Source organism: Salvia hispanica, chromosome 5, assembly GCF_023119035.1.
Source record: "Salvia hispanica cultivar TCC Black 2014 chromosome 5, UniMelb_Shisp_WGS_1.0, whole genome shotgun sequence".
In the NCBI taxonomy this organism is placed as follows: domain Eukaryota; kingdom Viridiplantae; phylum Streptophyta; class Magnoliopsida; order Lamiales; family Lamiaceae; genus Salvia; species Salvia hispanica.
The window spans coordinates 24699792-24713141 of record NC_062969.1 but is presented as its reverse complement, the minus strand read 5'-3'; the positions used below and the strand labels follow the sequence as shown (position 1 = coordinate 24713141).

General features: G+C 36.0%; 1 protein-coding gene across 1 annotated transcript; it reads right to left on the bottom strand.

Moving 5' to 3' along the window:
* Positions 1 to 8356: 8356 nt before the first annotated feature.
* LOC125186232 (scarecrow-like protein 30) lies at positions 8357 to 10624 on the bottom strand. Its single transcript, XM_048082583.1, has one exon. The coding sequence runs from the start codon at positions 10444 to 10446 to the stop codon at positions 8578 to 8580; it is 1869 nt and encodes a 622-aa protein (XP_047938540.1). The 5' UTR covers positions 10447 to 10624; the 3' UTR covers positions 8357 to 8577.
* Between the last annotated feature and the right edge of the window lie 2726 nt (positions 10625 to 13350).

The following is a 13350-nucleotide window of genomic DNA, read 5'->3' as shown; positions in this document are numbered from 1 at the left end:
CTTTAAAAAAACAAAATTACATAATTAAAAAAAATTCATAATTTAAAAAAAAACATAGTTTAAAAATAAAATTACATAATCCCTCCCATCTTTTTTCCTGTCTTCCCCCTCGCCGTCCGCCCCCGGCGTCCCGCCCCAATCTGGGCCATCATCATCAATGGGGGGCATCCCCAAAACGCCGACATCGGCGACCATCTCCCCTTTCGGGCCTTTCAAGGCCGGATGTGGTGTTATACCACCCCTTTATCCGTCGGGTCTTCGTTTCCCCGGCGCGGGCGGGGTTTTCTCTTTTCCTCCGGACCTCCGACCCGAGGACCCGCTGCCGCCGCTTCCCCCCGCCATGCGCCGGGCGTTGCCCCATGGGGGGACGCCAGGTCCCGGGTACGGGCCCCCCGCCGGGGGGCCCTGCGGAAGAGTTGATCTTGTTTTCCGGGGTCCCCCCCACAAAATTTTCGAAACTGACCACGGAAAACCCCCCGGGAAACTCTTTGATCCCCAAATCTTTCTGGGGATCTGGGTGGATTGTCTCCGCACATCATCCTCAACTCCGCCACCATGCGCATGTTGTTTTAGAGTTGCGGCAAAGCAGCGACTTAGGCCTCAGCCAGACCCTGTTTCGGCATTGCTCGGGGATCGGCTTCCCCCCGGGACGGTTTGTTGGCGCGATGGCGCCGATGCGATGCCACATTCGGTGCATCGGTTGCTCAGTGTAGGATCCCCCACACCCGCCATTTAGAGCGCGACATTTTCCCACGGGTCGGTCGTCCCCCGCCGTCTCATCCCCCCTCCTCCCCTCCTCCCGTGTGGAGGAAGAGCTCGGGACTTTGCCCTGCTACCTGCCCCCGTGGCCTGCTTTTCCTCCTGCCTAGGCCCGCCCCCTCGGGAGTTCACGGATCGCGAGCCCCAGGACCCTCAAAGAAAGTCTCGATCCCGCGTCTGAGGTCTCGAGAGGAAGAGGAGTCATGGCCAACAAATCTATATATGGCGATGAAGCAGTTCCACGTCCTCGGGCTCCTGCGTCGACCCACTCCTGAGCATATTTGGCGGCGTCCCGCCATCCCCCCTTGGGCACCATCCCTCCCCCCCCCGCATATTTGGCGGCTACCCCCATCCCTGCCCCGGCATAGTCACCCCATCCCCGCCATTTTTGGGCGGCATCTGCCCCATCCCGAGTCCATCATCCCAACTTTTTCCCCAATACCTTGCCCCGGCATCATCGACCCTTTGACTCATCAAGTGTACATATTGTAGAACTTGGAGTCATCGTCAATATCGCCCATCCCCCCCACCCTCGGGATTCATCCCCAAAATTTCCCCTCCTGGATGGGAATCGAGGGTGTGTTCCCTCCCGCTCGTGGTGGGGGAGTATACTTTATTAGTCCATTAGAAAGCTATAGTTGAATCTTGAAAGACATACAACTATACTTTGAAATACTTACAACTAGGTATGTCACTCGGGCCAGCCCTATTCGGATTGCGGATCAATCGGATGCGGACTAATCGGGTTGTGATTTTTCCGAGTTATAAAAGTTCAACCATAACCCTAAAAGCTCGGATTTCGAGCTAGCTCAACAGGTTAATCAGGTTGCTACCTATAAAATTAACATGCGATCAATCCAATAAATAATAGTGAAAATTAGTTATATTTATAAAATGTAAAATATTTAATTATGATAAATTTGAGATATATGCTTAAACTCAAACATAAACATGATCAAATACTAATATTTAAGATTTATGCAAAATAAAATATAAACATCAAGAAATTTTAAAGCATGTTTTAGAAATTTAAATATATTTTATTAGTGAATTTGAAGTTTCTAATTTATTTATCTATTACTCTATTAATATAAATTTAATATATAAAATTGAAAGTTATTTTTTTAGTAATCTGTATTATAAAATAACCATCGAATTAGAGTCAAACAAATAGAACGATAGAAATTTTATCGGGTTTTCAAGTCTGGCCGGGTTAATCAGGTGCGGACTAATCGGATTGTAATTTTATCGGGCTAGAAATTTTTAGCCCTACCCTATAAATTTTGCGGGCTATTCAAACCAGTCCATAAATTACGGGCCACACTGACGTCTCTACTTGCAACCATACTTTTGGATTGCTTTTCAAATTCCAAATACGTACAAGTAGTAACTTTTTGCCTACAATAGGACTTACGTCGAATTCCAAAAAATAAATTTGTCCCAAAAAATGTTGAATTCCATAAAAAGTTCAAAAAATTCATGTATAATTTTCATCTAAAAAATATAATGGGTTAAAAGTATTTTATGAAAGGTAAATTCATGTATTTTTTAGAAATTATTTTTTTAATTTATATTATTAGTGAATGAGAAGGTAATTATTTAGTTATTTATTGCTATCTTATAGAGGTAGCAATAAATATCAAAGAATATTATAAAAGTCCCTCTAATATGATTATACAATATATCAATGGATTAATGGTACTAATAAAATTATTCTAAGTACTGGAAAGAAACTTAATTATATATGGACTAAATTTGTAGTTCACTATATTAAAAGATCTTATAGTATCATGAATATAAGGTGCGTCTCAATCTTGTCGTTGCTATTTAATCACTTTTATTAACGAAAGTATGTAACTTGCAGCATCTGTGTAATCGATAATTATTAAAATTAAATATTTTTTCCGTTCTATAGTAGTAGAGTCAATAATAGACTAATAATAGAGTGATCCTATTTTAGGGTAGATCTTTCATTTAATCTTCGTAAGAAAAACGCTTTTGCTGCTATAACCGATATTATTAAAATTAAATATTTTTTCCGTTCTATAGCAGTAGAGTCAATAATAGACTAATAGTAGAGTGATCCTACTTTAGGGTAGATCTTTCATTTAATCTTCGTAAAAAAAAAACGCCTTCGCTGCTATAAAACGGAGAGAGTATGGATATATATTGATTTAGCTTTTCAAAGTCCGGAGTCGGACCCCATTTCGGCGTAACCTTCCAAAGATGAAGAAATCAACACATTCTGGCCAGGTTCATTACCTAATCCAAACCAAGTAAAAATAATTAACAATTCTAAACGCATATAAAAATAAATAAGTGGATGGGATATTATAAATTTAAAATTACAATTAGAGTAGACAGTCAAAGTTCCAAGACTAAATTATTGCCACCGGTTGAGGGGCACAACTTACAATGATGCTATGCTCCACCGCTTCATTGTTTATATTTAGTCGGGTATCAGTATCTTTTCTTATGATTTGGCTGGGGATATCTTATACTCATATGATTCTTTCCATTAAAAAATAGATGTTAAAGTTAGAAAATGAGATATTGTTTTAGAAAATATTATTTTATGTATTAGGTAGAAAAAGATAATAATAAATATAAATATTTATATTAATGTGAGATAATTTTTTTTTTAAAAGAAAATATAATATTTTATGTGGAACAAACTAAAAAAGAAAGTGTTAACATCTATTATAAGAATAAGGGAATAATAATATATACAAACAAAGACTTTTGAATAAAAAAGGCTTATTTTTGTTCGTGTACTCTATTCTCCCAATTAAATAAATAAAATTAAATATAAGAAAAAATAAAGTAGAAAAAATAAATGAGAATAAAATAGAACATTGAGTAAAATAAAAGTAATTAATTATTTTAATTTTTAATAAAAGTAAATGTTTCAACTTTATTAGGACATTCCGTAAAATAATACTCCTTATAACTCAACTTAATTATCTTATATAGACAGAGTACTTCTTTTAACTTTTTCTTTCTTAGGAGCTAAAGTTATCATACTCCATATTTTACTTTATTCATCTTCTTCGTTTCCCATTTATTTTCTTTTCTTTTTTTTTTTTTAAAATTGACGTGAAAATAGATAGAGTAAATTTCTCATTGTAAATAGTTCTAAGATATAATAGAAAACAAGATAAAAAATTAAAAAAAAGAGGGAGACAAAAATATAAAAATACATATAGTAGTTGAATTAATTAATTAATCAGAGTATTTAATAAATGATAAATTAAGATCATATTGTCACCTATTAAATAAAGAGTGAGAAACCTAGAGAAGAGAGAGATGAAAGATAAATCAAACAACATTATTACTATAATTAATACTCATAGGATAGATAACTTATTTATTTTAAAATTTTATAATAAAAAAATTGTTAAAACTATGTATTCTTATTATATTTTATTTATTATTTTTTATCAAACTGCCACTAACAGGTAATTGCTATAATATTATTATTATTATTATTATTATTATTATTATTATTTATTTATTTATTTATTTATTTTATGAGTACTTGTTGATGTGATTATTTTTTTCTTAATTTGACGTTTGATGATAGATTATTTTGAAATGCGGCGGAAGACTTGTAACTGTTGATGAATGATGACACAACGGATATGAATAAATCGTTGATAAGTTATGAAGTGAGTGAATGATGCCACAAACGATTGTGAAATGTTGTTTAATAAATCGGATAAAAGTCTCAATAAATTAAAAAATTCAAGAGAGAACTTAAGAGTAATAAAACTCATAATTATATCCTTAATTTTCAAAGATGCGTCTTTATAGTCCAACAATTAGACCTTTATATAGGCAAAGAAAATCATAAACTTATAAAATAAAAAAATTAAAGAAAATAAACTAGAAATAAAACCTTAATTGTTAAGAGAAAAAAATATCAAACCAATTAATATTGATTAAAAACTTTTTCATCTACTTATTCTAATTCGTTAGAAAAAATAAATATTATTATAAACTTGCTTAGCTTGCAATTTTTGTATGCATCACTTGTATTATTATTATTATTATCTAAACAAATAGTACTAATAATTTATGTTACTTCCTCCGTTCTTAATAATTTGTCCTAATATGATCCCGCACGAATTTTTAAAAAATAATATAAAGTAGATTATATTAGTTTTATAATAAAATATGAGTGTGAATAAGTTAGTGGAATGTAAGGTTTACTACTAAAAAAGATAAAACTTAAAAATGACAAATTTTAATAAGAGACGTAAATAAAAATAATTGATAAATTTTTAGAAACGAAATGATAGCACGATGACTTTGAGATGACAAATTACTAATGAAATGAATAATGAATGATTGGATGACCGGGAGCCGCCGGTGAAAGGTTGACCGATATTAATTTAGTATTGCAATTAGGTGGCAAAAAGCAAGCCCGAGTTTCTAGAAGCCTTGACCGGTCAACCAAACTGGACCCGCCACATTGGGTGCGGGCCCTGAATTTTTGGACGAGTCCGAAAAGAAAACATCATTGGAACTGGGTCGGGCCCAATATGGGACAACAGTAAATGCCGCCTTCACTTTTATCATTCCATATTTCCTTTCACTTACTATAATTTTATCATTATTCTATCTTTATTGCATTTAACTATAAAACTAAAAGGAAATGTGAAAGTAAGAAAAAGTATCGATAGAATGCTTTTGTTGAAGTGATTGTATCTTCACTAGGTTTCACATTGCAAATATCATTGCCAGCCCAAAACTTGTCAAGGAGAAAAATGAATTGTAGACTCCTAGTATTATCCAATTCTATTTAGAGAGTGACAACTAATTTAACTTCAGAGAGTTTGTATGATATAATACAGAGAGTAAGGGAATGCTAGATGAATGAAATCAAGGAATTAGAGAGAATTGTTGGTTTATGGTTCTATAGCAAATACATATATATTATAAAAAATGTATTTAAATGAAGGATATAAAAAAGACATTATAATATACATAATTGTATAATATAAAATATATCCCAATAGTGGTTGAAATAATGACACGTGGATTATATTTAAAATTTAAAAAATTATTAAATAAATTTAAAGGGTATATAGGTAAATTATTATATATGATAGTTAAAACTAACCACTTTCTCTCTTTAAAATCATCTCAAAACTTGACATTTACATAACTCTCTCGATTTAAATTATTTTTTCGTAAAAAATTATATCAACTTAAAGGTAATTTCATAAGGGTTCTAGCAAGATATCAATTGCATATGTTCCGACGATAACCGGATGATGAAATTTTATAATTTTATTTCAATTTTCGTACATGTTGATAAACATATTTTATATCAATACATGCATCAAAAAATCTCAATATAATGCACGTACAATATCAATAAAACTATGTTGATATTTCAAATACTTGTGTTGAAATTCTCATGTCACTATGTTAATATTTGTATTACACTATTTGATATAAAAAACCGTGAAAATTATGGACTATGTTATAATGGATTGACTATTTTACCCTTTTGTTGATATTTTATCTACTATTTACTAAAATCTGTGAGCTTTAATCTCATCCACTCATTTTAAGATCTAATAACGTAGGACTTGTTTTAGTTGTGGATTACATACTATATGCATTTTAACATGACCTCACTACGTACCAATATATCTACATATATTCGAAACACAAAAGGATTGAAATATGAAAATAAAATAAATTCTTTACTTTTGATATGAAATAATCGTAATTATGACTTATGTTCACTGCCCACACTTCAACTTTCTTCATGATTATTTATCTTTCCTAAAGTTTAATAATTTTTTCTTAATTCTATAGATTGATACTTAAATGATAGAACTTCCTATTATACTACCCTCGAGATGTTTGGAATTATATATACATAAAACATTTCTAATATAGCCTAATCTTATTAGAATGTTAGATTTCTGAAAATACATTAATAATTTGGCAATAAGAGCAGTTTCGACTTTCAATTTACGAAGCCGGTATTACAAGTAAAATCGCCGATAAGTTTTTGGTCACGATAAATACGGTGATGATAAAAAATGGTGTTCATCATGTAACATTGGGCTCATGTGACTGAAGCCCATTATCCTTGCCCGACCCAAAAGGGGGCTAGTTACAAATCCTTTAGAGCATCCACGGTAATAGGCGAGCGACCGGCTAGCCGATATCCGGCGCTAGCCGGTCCGCTCGCCGAACTATTGCAATCGGCGAGCGCCGATTCGGCGAGAATATCGGCGAGCGCTCGCCAATCAGGAGGAATTTTAGTGCTGGATGATGTGGCATGAGGAGAAACAGACTAGCCTATTTACCATTGTGGATGCTCTTAGCAGCTCCAATAAACGCAATTAAAATAAATACTAAAAACTAAACTAAAACTTTAAATTACTCTCTCCGTGCCCGATTAAGAGTCACACTTTGATCGGGCACGAGTTTTAAGAAATGTAAGAAAAGTTTGTTGAAAAAGTTAGTGGAATGTGAGATCCATTTTTTTATATTGGTTTTATAATAAAATGTGAGTGAATTGAGTTAGTGGAATGTGAGACCTACTTACTATTTATGGTAAAAATGAAGTGTGACTCTTAATTGGGGACGGATTGAAATGAAAAAATGTGACTCTTAATCGGGGACGGATGAAGTATAATAGAAGCATTATCTAATCGTTTGCGACCCCCTCCCAACTAAAAAAATATTAAATGAGGAATAAAAAACTGAATAGGGAATAAAAGTTTTAATTTTAAAGGGTTATTATATAAACAGACATGGAATCAGTTCATTTAACCACTTAAATAGGTCAAAAGACATAATGTGAGGTCCAAACTTTGTCCGATCGTCTTAAAATTTAAATTGGAGGTAGAAGAGTCGTTAAGCTTCATTCTGACCGAAGTAAATTGAATTTATATAGTTAAATTTCAAGTTATTAATTTTTGAACGTGATGTTTGTTTCAGATGTCGTGTTCATTATATGGTGCATTCGTTGTGTTGTTATACCGGTGGATCATTCTGACCGAAGTAAACTGAATTTATATCATTGTAAACTTCTTGGTTGTATTATTTCCTTGTTGATAGTAGATTTGGTATACCGGTGGATCTTTTGTGGTTTTATCTCATCATATTAAAAAGATCAAAACTTGATGTTGCTACTTCTATTTTCTCTTTACTGTTTCTCATTATCATCCCATTGGCTTGTAGATTACATATGAGTATTATTGTATTATATTGTGATTTCTTGGAGAAATTTGTTCATTGATGCGCTTTGAATTAAAGCATGGACAACTCAACTAAAACATTTGAATGATAAGCTTGTATGTTTGAGTTTAATATGAATCCCTGCGTATTAGTTGGACTTTTCATTAATATAAATACATAATGACGCCTCAATCATTTAGCGTTTATTGCCTTATTATATCAACATTATAATCAATATTGAATTTGCATTATAGGAATACCAAATAGAATAAAGAGTGAACAGAATTACCGAGACACTTGATCGTCCGACATTTAACAACTGCCCCAGCCCCCAGTAGTTAATTCCCCCTGAATGCCAACTATTTTGTAGAAGCATTAAACTCAGATGTGAAAATGGAGTATAGTTTTCTTTATTTTTAGAGGCCGAATATTTTGGCCTAAAAAAAGGAGACATATATTAACCCAGATGTTTTTTTATCCGAAACCATCCAAGATGTATGCAATACTAATAATACCATCACAAAATTGGGTCCGACAGAATTCGGATCCACCTGTCTAATTTGCAGCTTATATTTGTAGGGAAGAAGAATTGAAATGCAGAGAGATTTTTCACATTGATTTGGGTTTGGGGAAAGGAGGCAAAGGCTTCCAACAAGAAAGCGCATACATAACTCTCCCCTTCCATCCTTGCAGCAGCCACCCTCCATCCTCCTCCAACAGAAAATCAGTATGGTAACCCCACCTCACCTTCGCCCTCACCTCCTCCACAATCTCCCTATTCAACGCCACCACCCCGAACCCGGCCCTCTGATTCCTCATCTGCCACTGCTTGTAAGTATCCGGCCTCTCCACCCTCTCCGCCCCCTCGCACGCTATCACATTCATCACATCCCTTCCATACACCTCCCTCTCATACATCAGCCTATCCGGATCCTCCCTCGGCAGCGTCGCCTCCATCATGTCAAACACCGACGAGTAGTGGAACAGCGCCTCCTTAAACCTCGTCGTGAAGAACGACGCGCTGTAGCTCCCGTTCGCCACCCCATGCACGAAAAGCACCGGATTTATCCTCTTTATCAGGCTCAGCACCGCATCCCGCTGGCTCCCCACCCCCGCGGACGACTCCTCGTCCGAGGTGTGCCTCAGCCTGTATAAGCAGTTGACCACCACCATTTCGTCGCTATGGATATCCAACTCCTCCAACTCCACCTCGTCCCATCGCTTGGCGATGGCCTTGTACTCGAAGGGGACGTTGAATCTCTTGCAGCATTGCACCAGGCGCCGCCCTGTCTGCTCCACTCTCTCCCCGGGCTTGAACCCTGGCTGAGGGTAGTCGATCCCGGTGATCTTCAGCAACGGGGGCCCTCCCGGCTTTAGAGATAGGCCGTGGATGATGCAGGGCCATTGGAAGCCGTATAAGATCCCGAAATCTATGATGTGGAGCTTGTTTGCCTCTCGAGAGATTTTTGCTATTGATTTGTTAGCGAATATGTTGGACATTCTCTTAAAAGGGCAGGCTGTGACGTAGGATTGGTACGACTTGAGGAGCTGCGCGGCCGGGATGGATTTCGCGGCGGAGGAGGTGTATAGCGCGGCGCCGTTGCCGGTCATTCGGGCTTCTAACGCGTTGGCGAAGCAGTGCGCGAGTCTCTCGTTGGGATCGCCGTAGGGGGAGGAGTGTTGTCGGATTTGGTTCAGGAGATTCTGCGCGGCGGCCGTGTTGTAGGTGGAGACGGCTTCGGCGCAGCGGGTGAGGAGGGTGCGGAGGTCCACCACTTGGCTTACTTTGCGGTTTTTCTTGCTGCCTTTTGGTCTGCCGCGTTTCACCTCTTTGGATTTTCTGTACTGCTTTTTGCTCTCTTCGTCGCTGTCGTCGGAGGTCTCGTCGTCGAGGCAAGGGGGAGAGTCGTCGTAGAAATGGGGATTCAGCTTTGGGCAGAGCAAGCTTTTGTCGTACTTATCCAATTGCACCGATTCCTCAGCATATCCTGCTGCTGATTGCTTGCTGCACCGCTCCTGATCTTCATTGTCGTCGCCGCGGGTTCTCCTGACTCCCGCGGCGGCGTGATCGGGAGAATTTTGTAGAAATTGGTGCAAGTTTGCAGAATCGTGATGAGGCGGATTGGAATCGACGACGACGGCGCGGCTGTCGGTGAGCCAATCGAGATCGCAGGAGATGGTGGAAGGATCGGAGGAGGGAGGGAAATTAGCGGATCCGGTGAAATCGAGCGGCGGCGCGGAGGCACGGTCGCTGAGGGCGTCGTGGAAGTATTTCTCGGCGGCTTGGAGAGCGGAGCAGTCCTGGAACATGCAGGGGCGGTGGTCCAAGTCGTCTTCCTCCATCAGCATCCGCTTTATGTAGTCGAAGACGTTGCCGAAGTAATCGCCCGGCACAGAACCTTCGCCGCCGCTGCTATGATGCGCCGCCGCCTCTTCGGCGTAGCTTAATTGGAACTCATTCCGTGAAATAGTCCCCATTTTTCCCAACTATTTTGTAGTACTCCCAACAAATTTACTTGGATCTCACATTGGAGAGTGATTCTAATTTAAGCTAGTTGGGTTGGGATTATAAAATACTAAAAATGTATTGAAACTCGCAATGGTGTCGTGGAGTTGCAGCTGAGGTTTGGGATTTCAATCTTGCAGATGATCGTGCCTCTGTCGACACGAGCCGATTAAAAAAATTGAATCGAATCAACACAGATTAACTTTACTATACTGCTATAAACTATAGCAGAATTTATTCATTTTAATGGATAGTGGCCTTTTAAGTTATTGGAATTTTAAATTTAACTTATTGATTGGACGTAACAAATCTGAGATTATGGTAAAAAGTAGATATTGGCCTTTGTATGTCCCTTGCGCGGGTGCAACGGCCGATTTAATTTCTGATCTACATTCTTGATTTCAACATTTGTGCCCGCCCATTCAAATGGACTACTAGTGCTATATGCTAGGTGACCGAGAATAAAGTAGAAATGGGAATAATATAGAGATGGTGATATTTCTATTCTAGCGAACGTCTTAATTAGACTATGAATATTCTAATTTTTAAATTTTGTATCCAAAAGAAATGCTCCAATCACCTTGGGACGGATGGAGTATCATTTTGAATGAGACGAAAAGAGTATGTCTTTACGATTGGTTGAAATATACGCATTAGTAATTGTATTGATAGTGAAATTGTCTCCAAAATTTGTCATCTCCATAATACGAACCAGTAATAGATACTAACGAAACTAATAATGTTGTCTATTTGTTGTCATTAGGGCTTGCACTTAACAAGCGTTTTTTTTTTTCTTTTCACTAATGTCTTTGGCTCCCAACTCAAACCAAAAAGAAATATCGTCATCGTTAAAATAAGGAGTAGTAATGAATTATGTTTTCTTTCATGAAAAATCTCAATTTTCATATAAATTTACTTAGCAAATAAAATTCTATAAAATAATCTCAAAAATTTGTGATTTTATTCAACACTAAGCAATTTCTCATTACTTCTAGTTGGGGAAGAAAAAGAATACTAGTACTACGAAATTATTATAGAAAGAATAACAAGAAGTAAGATTCCCCAAAAAACTGTGTGAATTTTGTGGATACTGATTTTAGTAGGCATATTGATTTTGTGGATATTTTGATCATACATCATGTCAAAGCCTTTGATATTGCATCCATCATAAACTTTTATGATCGAATGACTAAATCTGTGTCAACCCTCACAGTAATTTTTGTTATCATTCTTGTCTTCACTAATATAGTCTTGGCAAGAAAATCAACACATCATAAGAGTTTATAAATGTAAAAATTATTTTGAGTCGACTTAAAAAATGTTATTATAATTAATATCTGCATATTTTCAACATATGTGAAGACCTAGCCGCCATGTTTGAATATGGGTTGAATGAATGAGAACCATCATATTTCTATAAAACAAAAAGAAGCATTATTAATTTGGCAATAATAGAGATATGATTTAGGTGACAGTCAAAACATAAACTGATAATTAATTTAGTTGGTATTTTGAGTCAATATCCTTGAAATGAATGACCTAATTTGTATGTGATCTGGCCTTGAACCCTTGAACCAATATTAATGTACATTTTTTTTAGTAAAATCACTTTACATATACTTTGGGAGTTTTATGATATCCACATATCTAGAATATTGTAGACTTACCCTAGGTATCCTATAATAGCTAGCTAGGTTTGTCACGTTATTCCCATAAGTTGAACCAAATAGATAAGAATGTGATCCATAAAATATGATGTTACTGAAGTTTCTAACAATATATGTTCTGTCAATTTATGTTTAAAATAATGTATGGAGCCCATAATATATCTGTCCAAGATACTTATAAAATACGACATCAACTGTAGTTATATGTCCTGAGATAATCCAATATAAAATTAACTAGGCATCTGATGGAACTTGCTGGAAAATAATTCTACAAGATATGCATCTATATAGATCTAATCGCACTATCATAAAATAAAAAATTAAATGTGAAGAAGAATATGAGTTGATTATTGCACGCACCTTCTGTGTACATGTACATGAGAGAGATGAGTTGGTGTAAATAAAAATTAAAAGGTGACATGCATGTGATTAAATGTGAGTTTGTCTGGCAACACATAATTATCAAACACAACCAGGGACATCACATTTATGGGCTCAAACAATAAGTGGGAGTGATAGTCAAAATAATTAAGTGTATAGTTTATTCACTTACACTCGTATAACATACTCTTAATACTACTACTAATAACCCATTTAACTTTAAAACTTTATTCAATATATACAGAAATATAATCAAATTGATGGTCCACCATAAAATCTCTATTTGAAGTAGTACTTCAGAGACTTACAATATACGGAGTAATTTAGTTTATGAGGTTAGTGACTAAGAGAGGAATGATGATGTAAAATTATGGAATGATTTGGAGTTTATGGAAGGATACAAGTTACCACTTACCAATGCATAATAGTAAGATGGGCTAAACAAAGATATTACTATCATTATTAACCCAAGGGAAGCTCCCACATTAAGTTTTGTTGAAAGAATTTTGGGAGTATTATATGCTAATAATACCTTTATCGTATCCACTAAGTTATGAGTGGACGACAAGTCGACAGTAATCCACTTTATTTCTTTAAAGTGGTTGCTATTTTGAAATGATTTTATAAGAATCGGAAGCACGTTAAACGATCAAATAGTCCAACTTTAGAAAGTTGTGGTGTATTTAGCATTATCGAACGCCAATAATTTGCTCCATCTTTAGGCAGTATAGCAAGCACTGATTTAGTGGCGGACGCATGATTTTAATGATGGGGTCCAAAAATAATTTAAAAGATTAAAATTAAAATAAATATACAAATACCCAAAAA

Bases quoted from the DNA above. Each gene is read 5' to 3' on its own strand.
- LOC125186232 (XM_048082583.1), bottom strand. From the start codon at position 10,446: ATGGGGACTATTTCACGGAATGAGTTCCAATTAAGCTACGCCGAAGAG.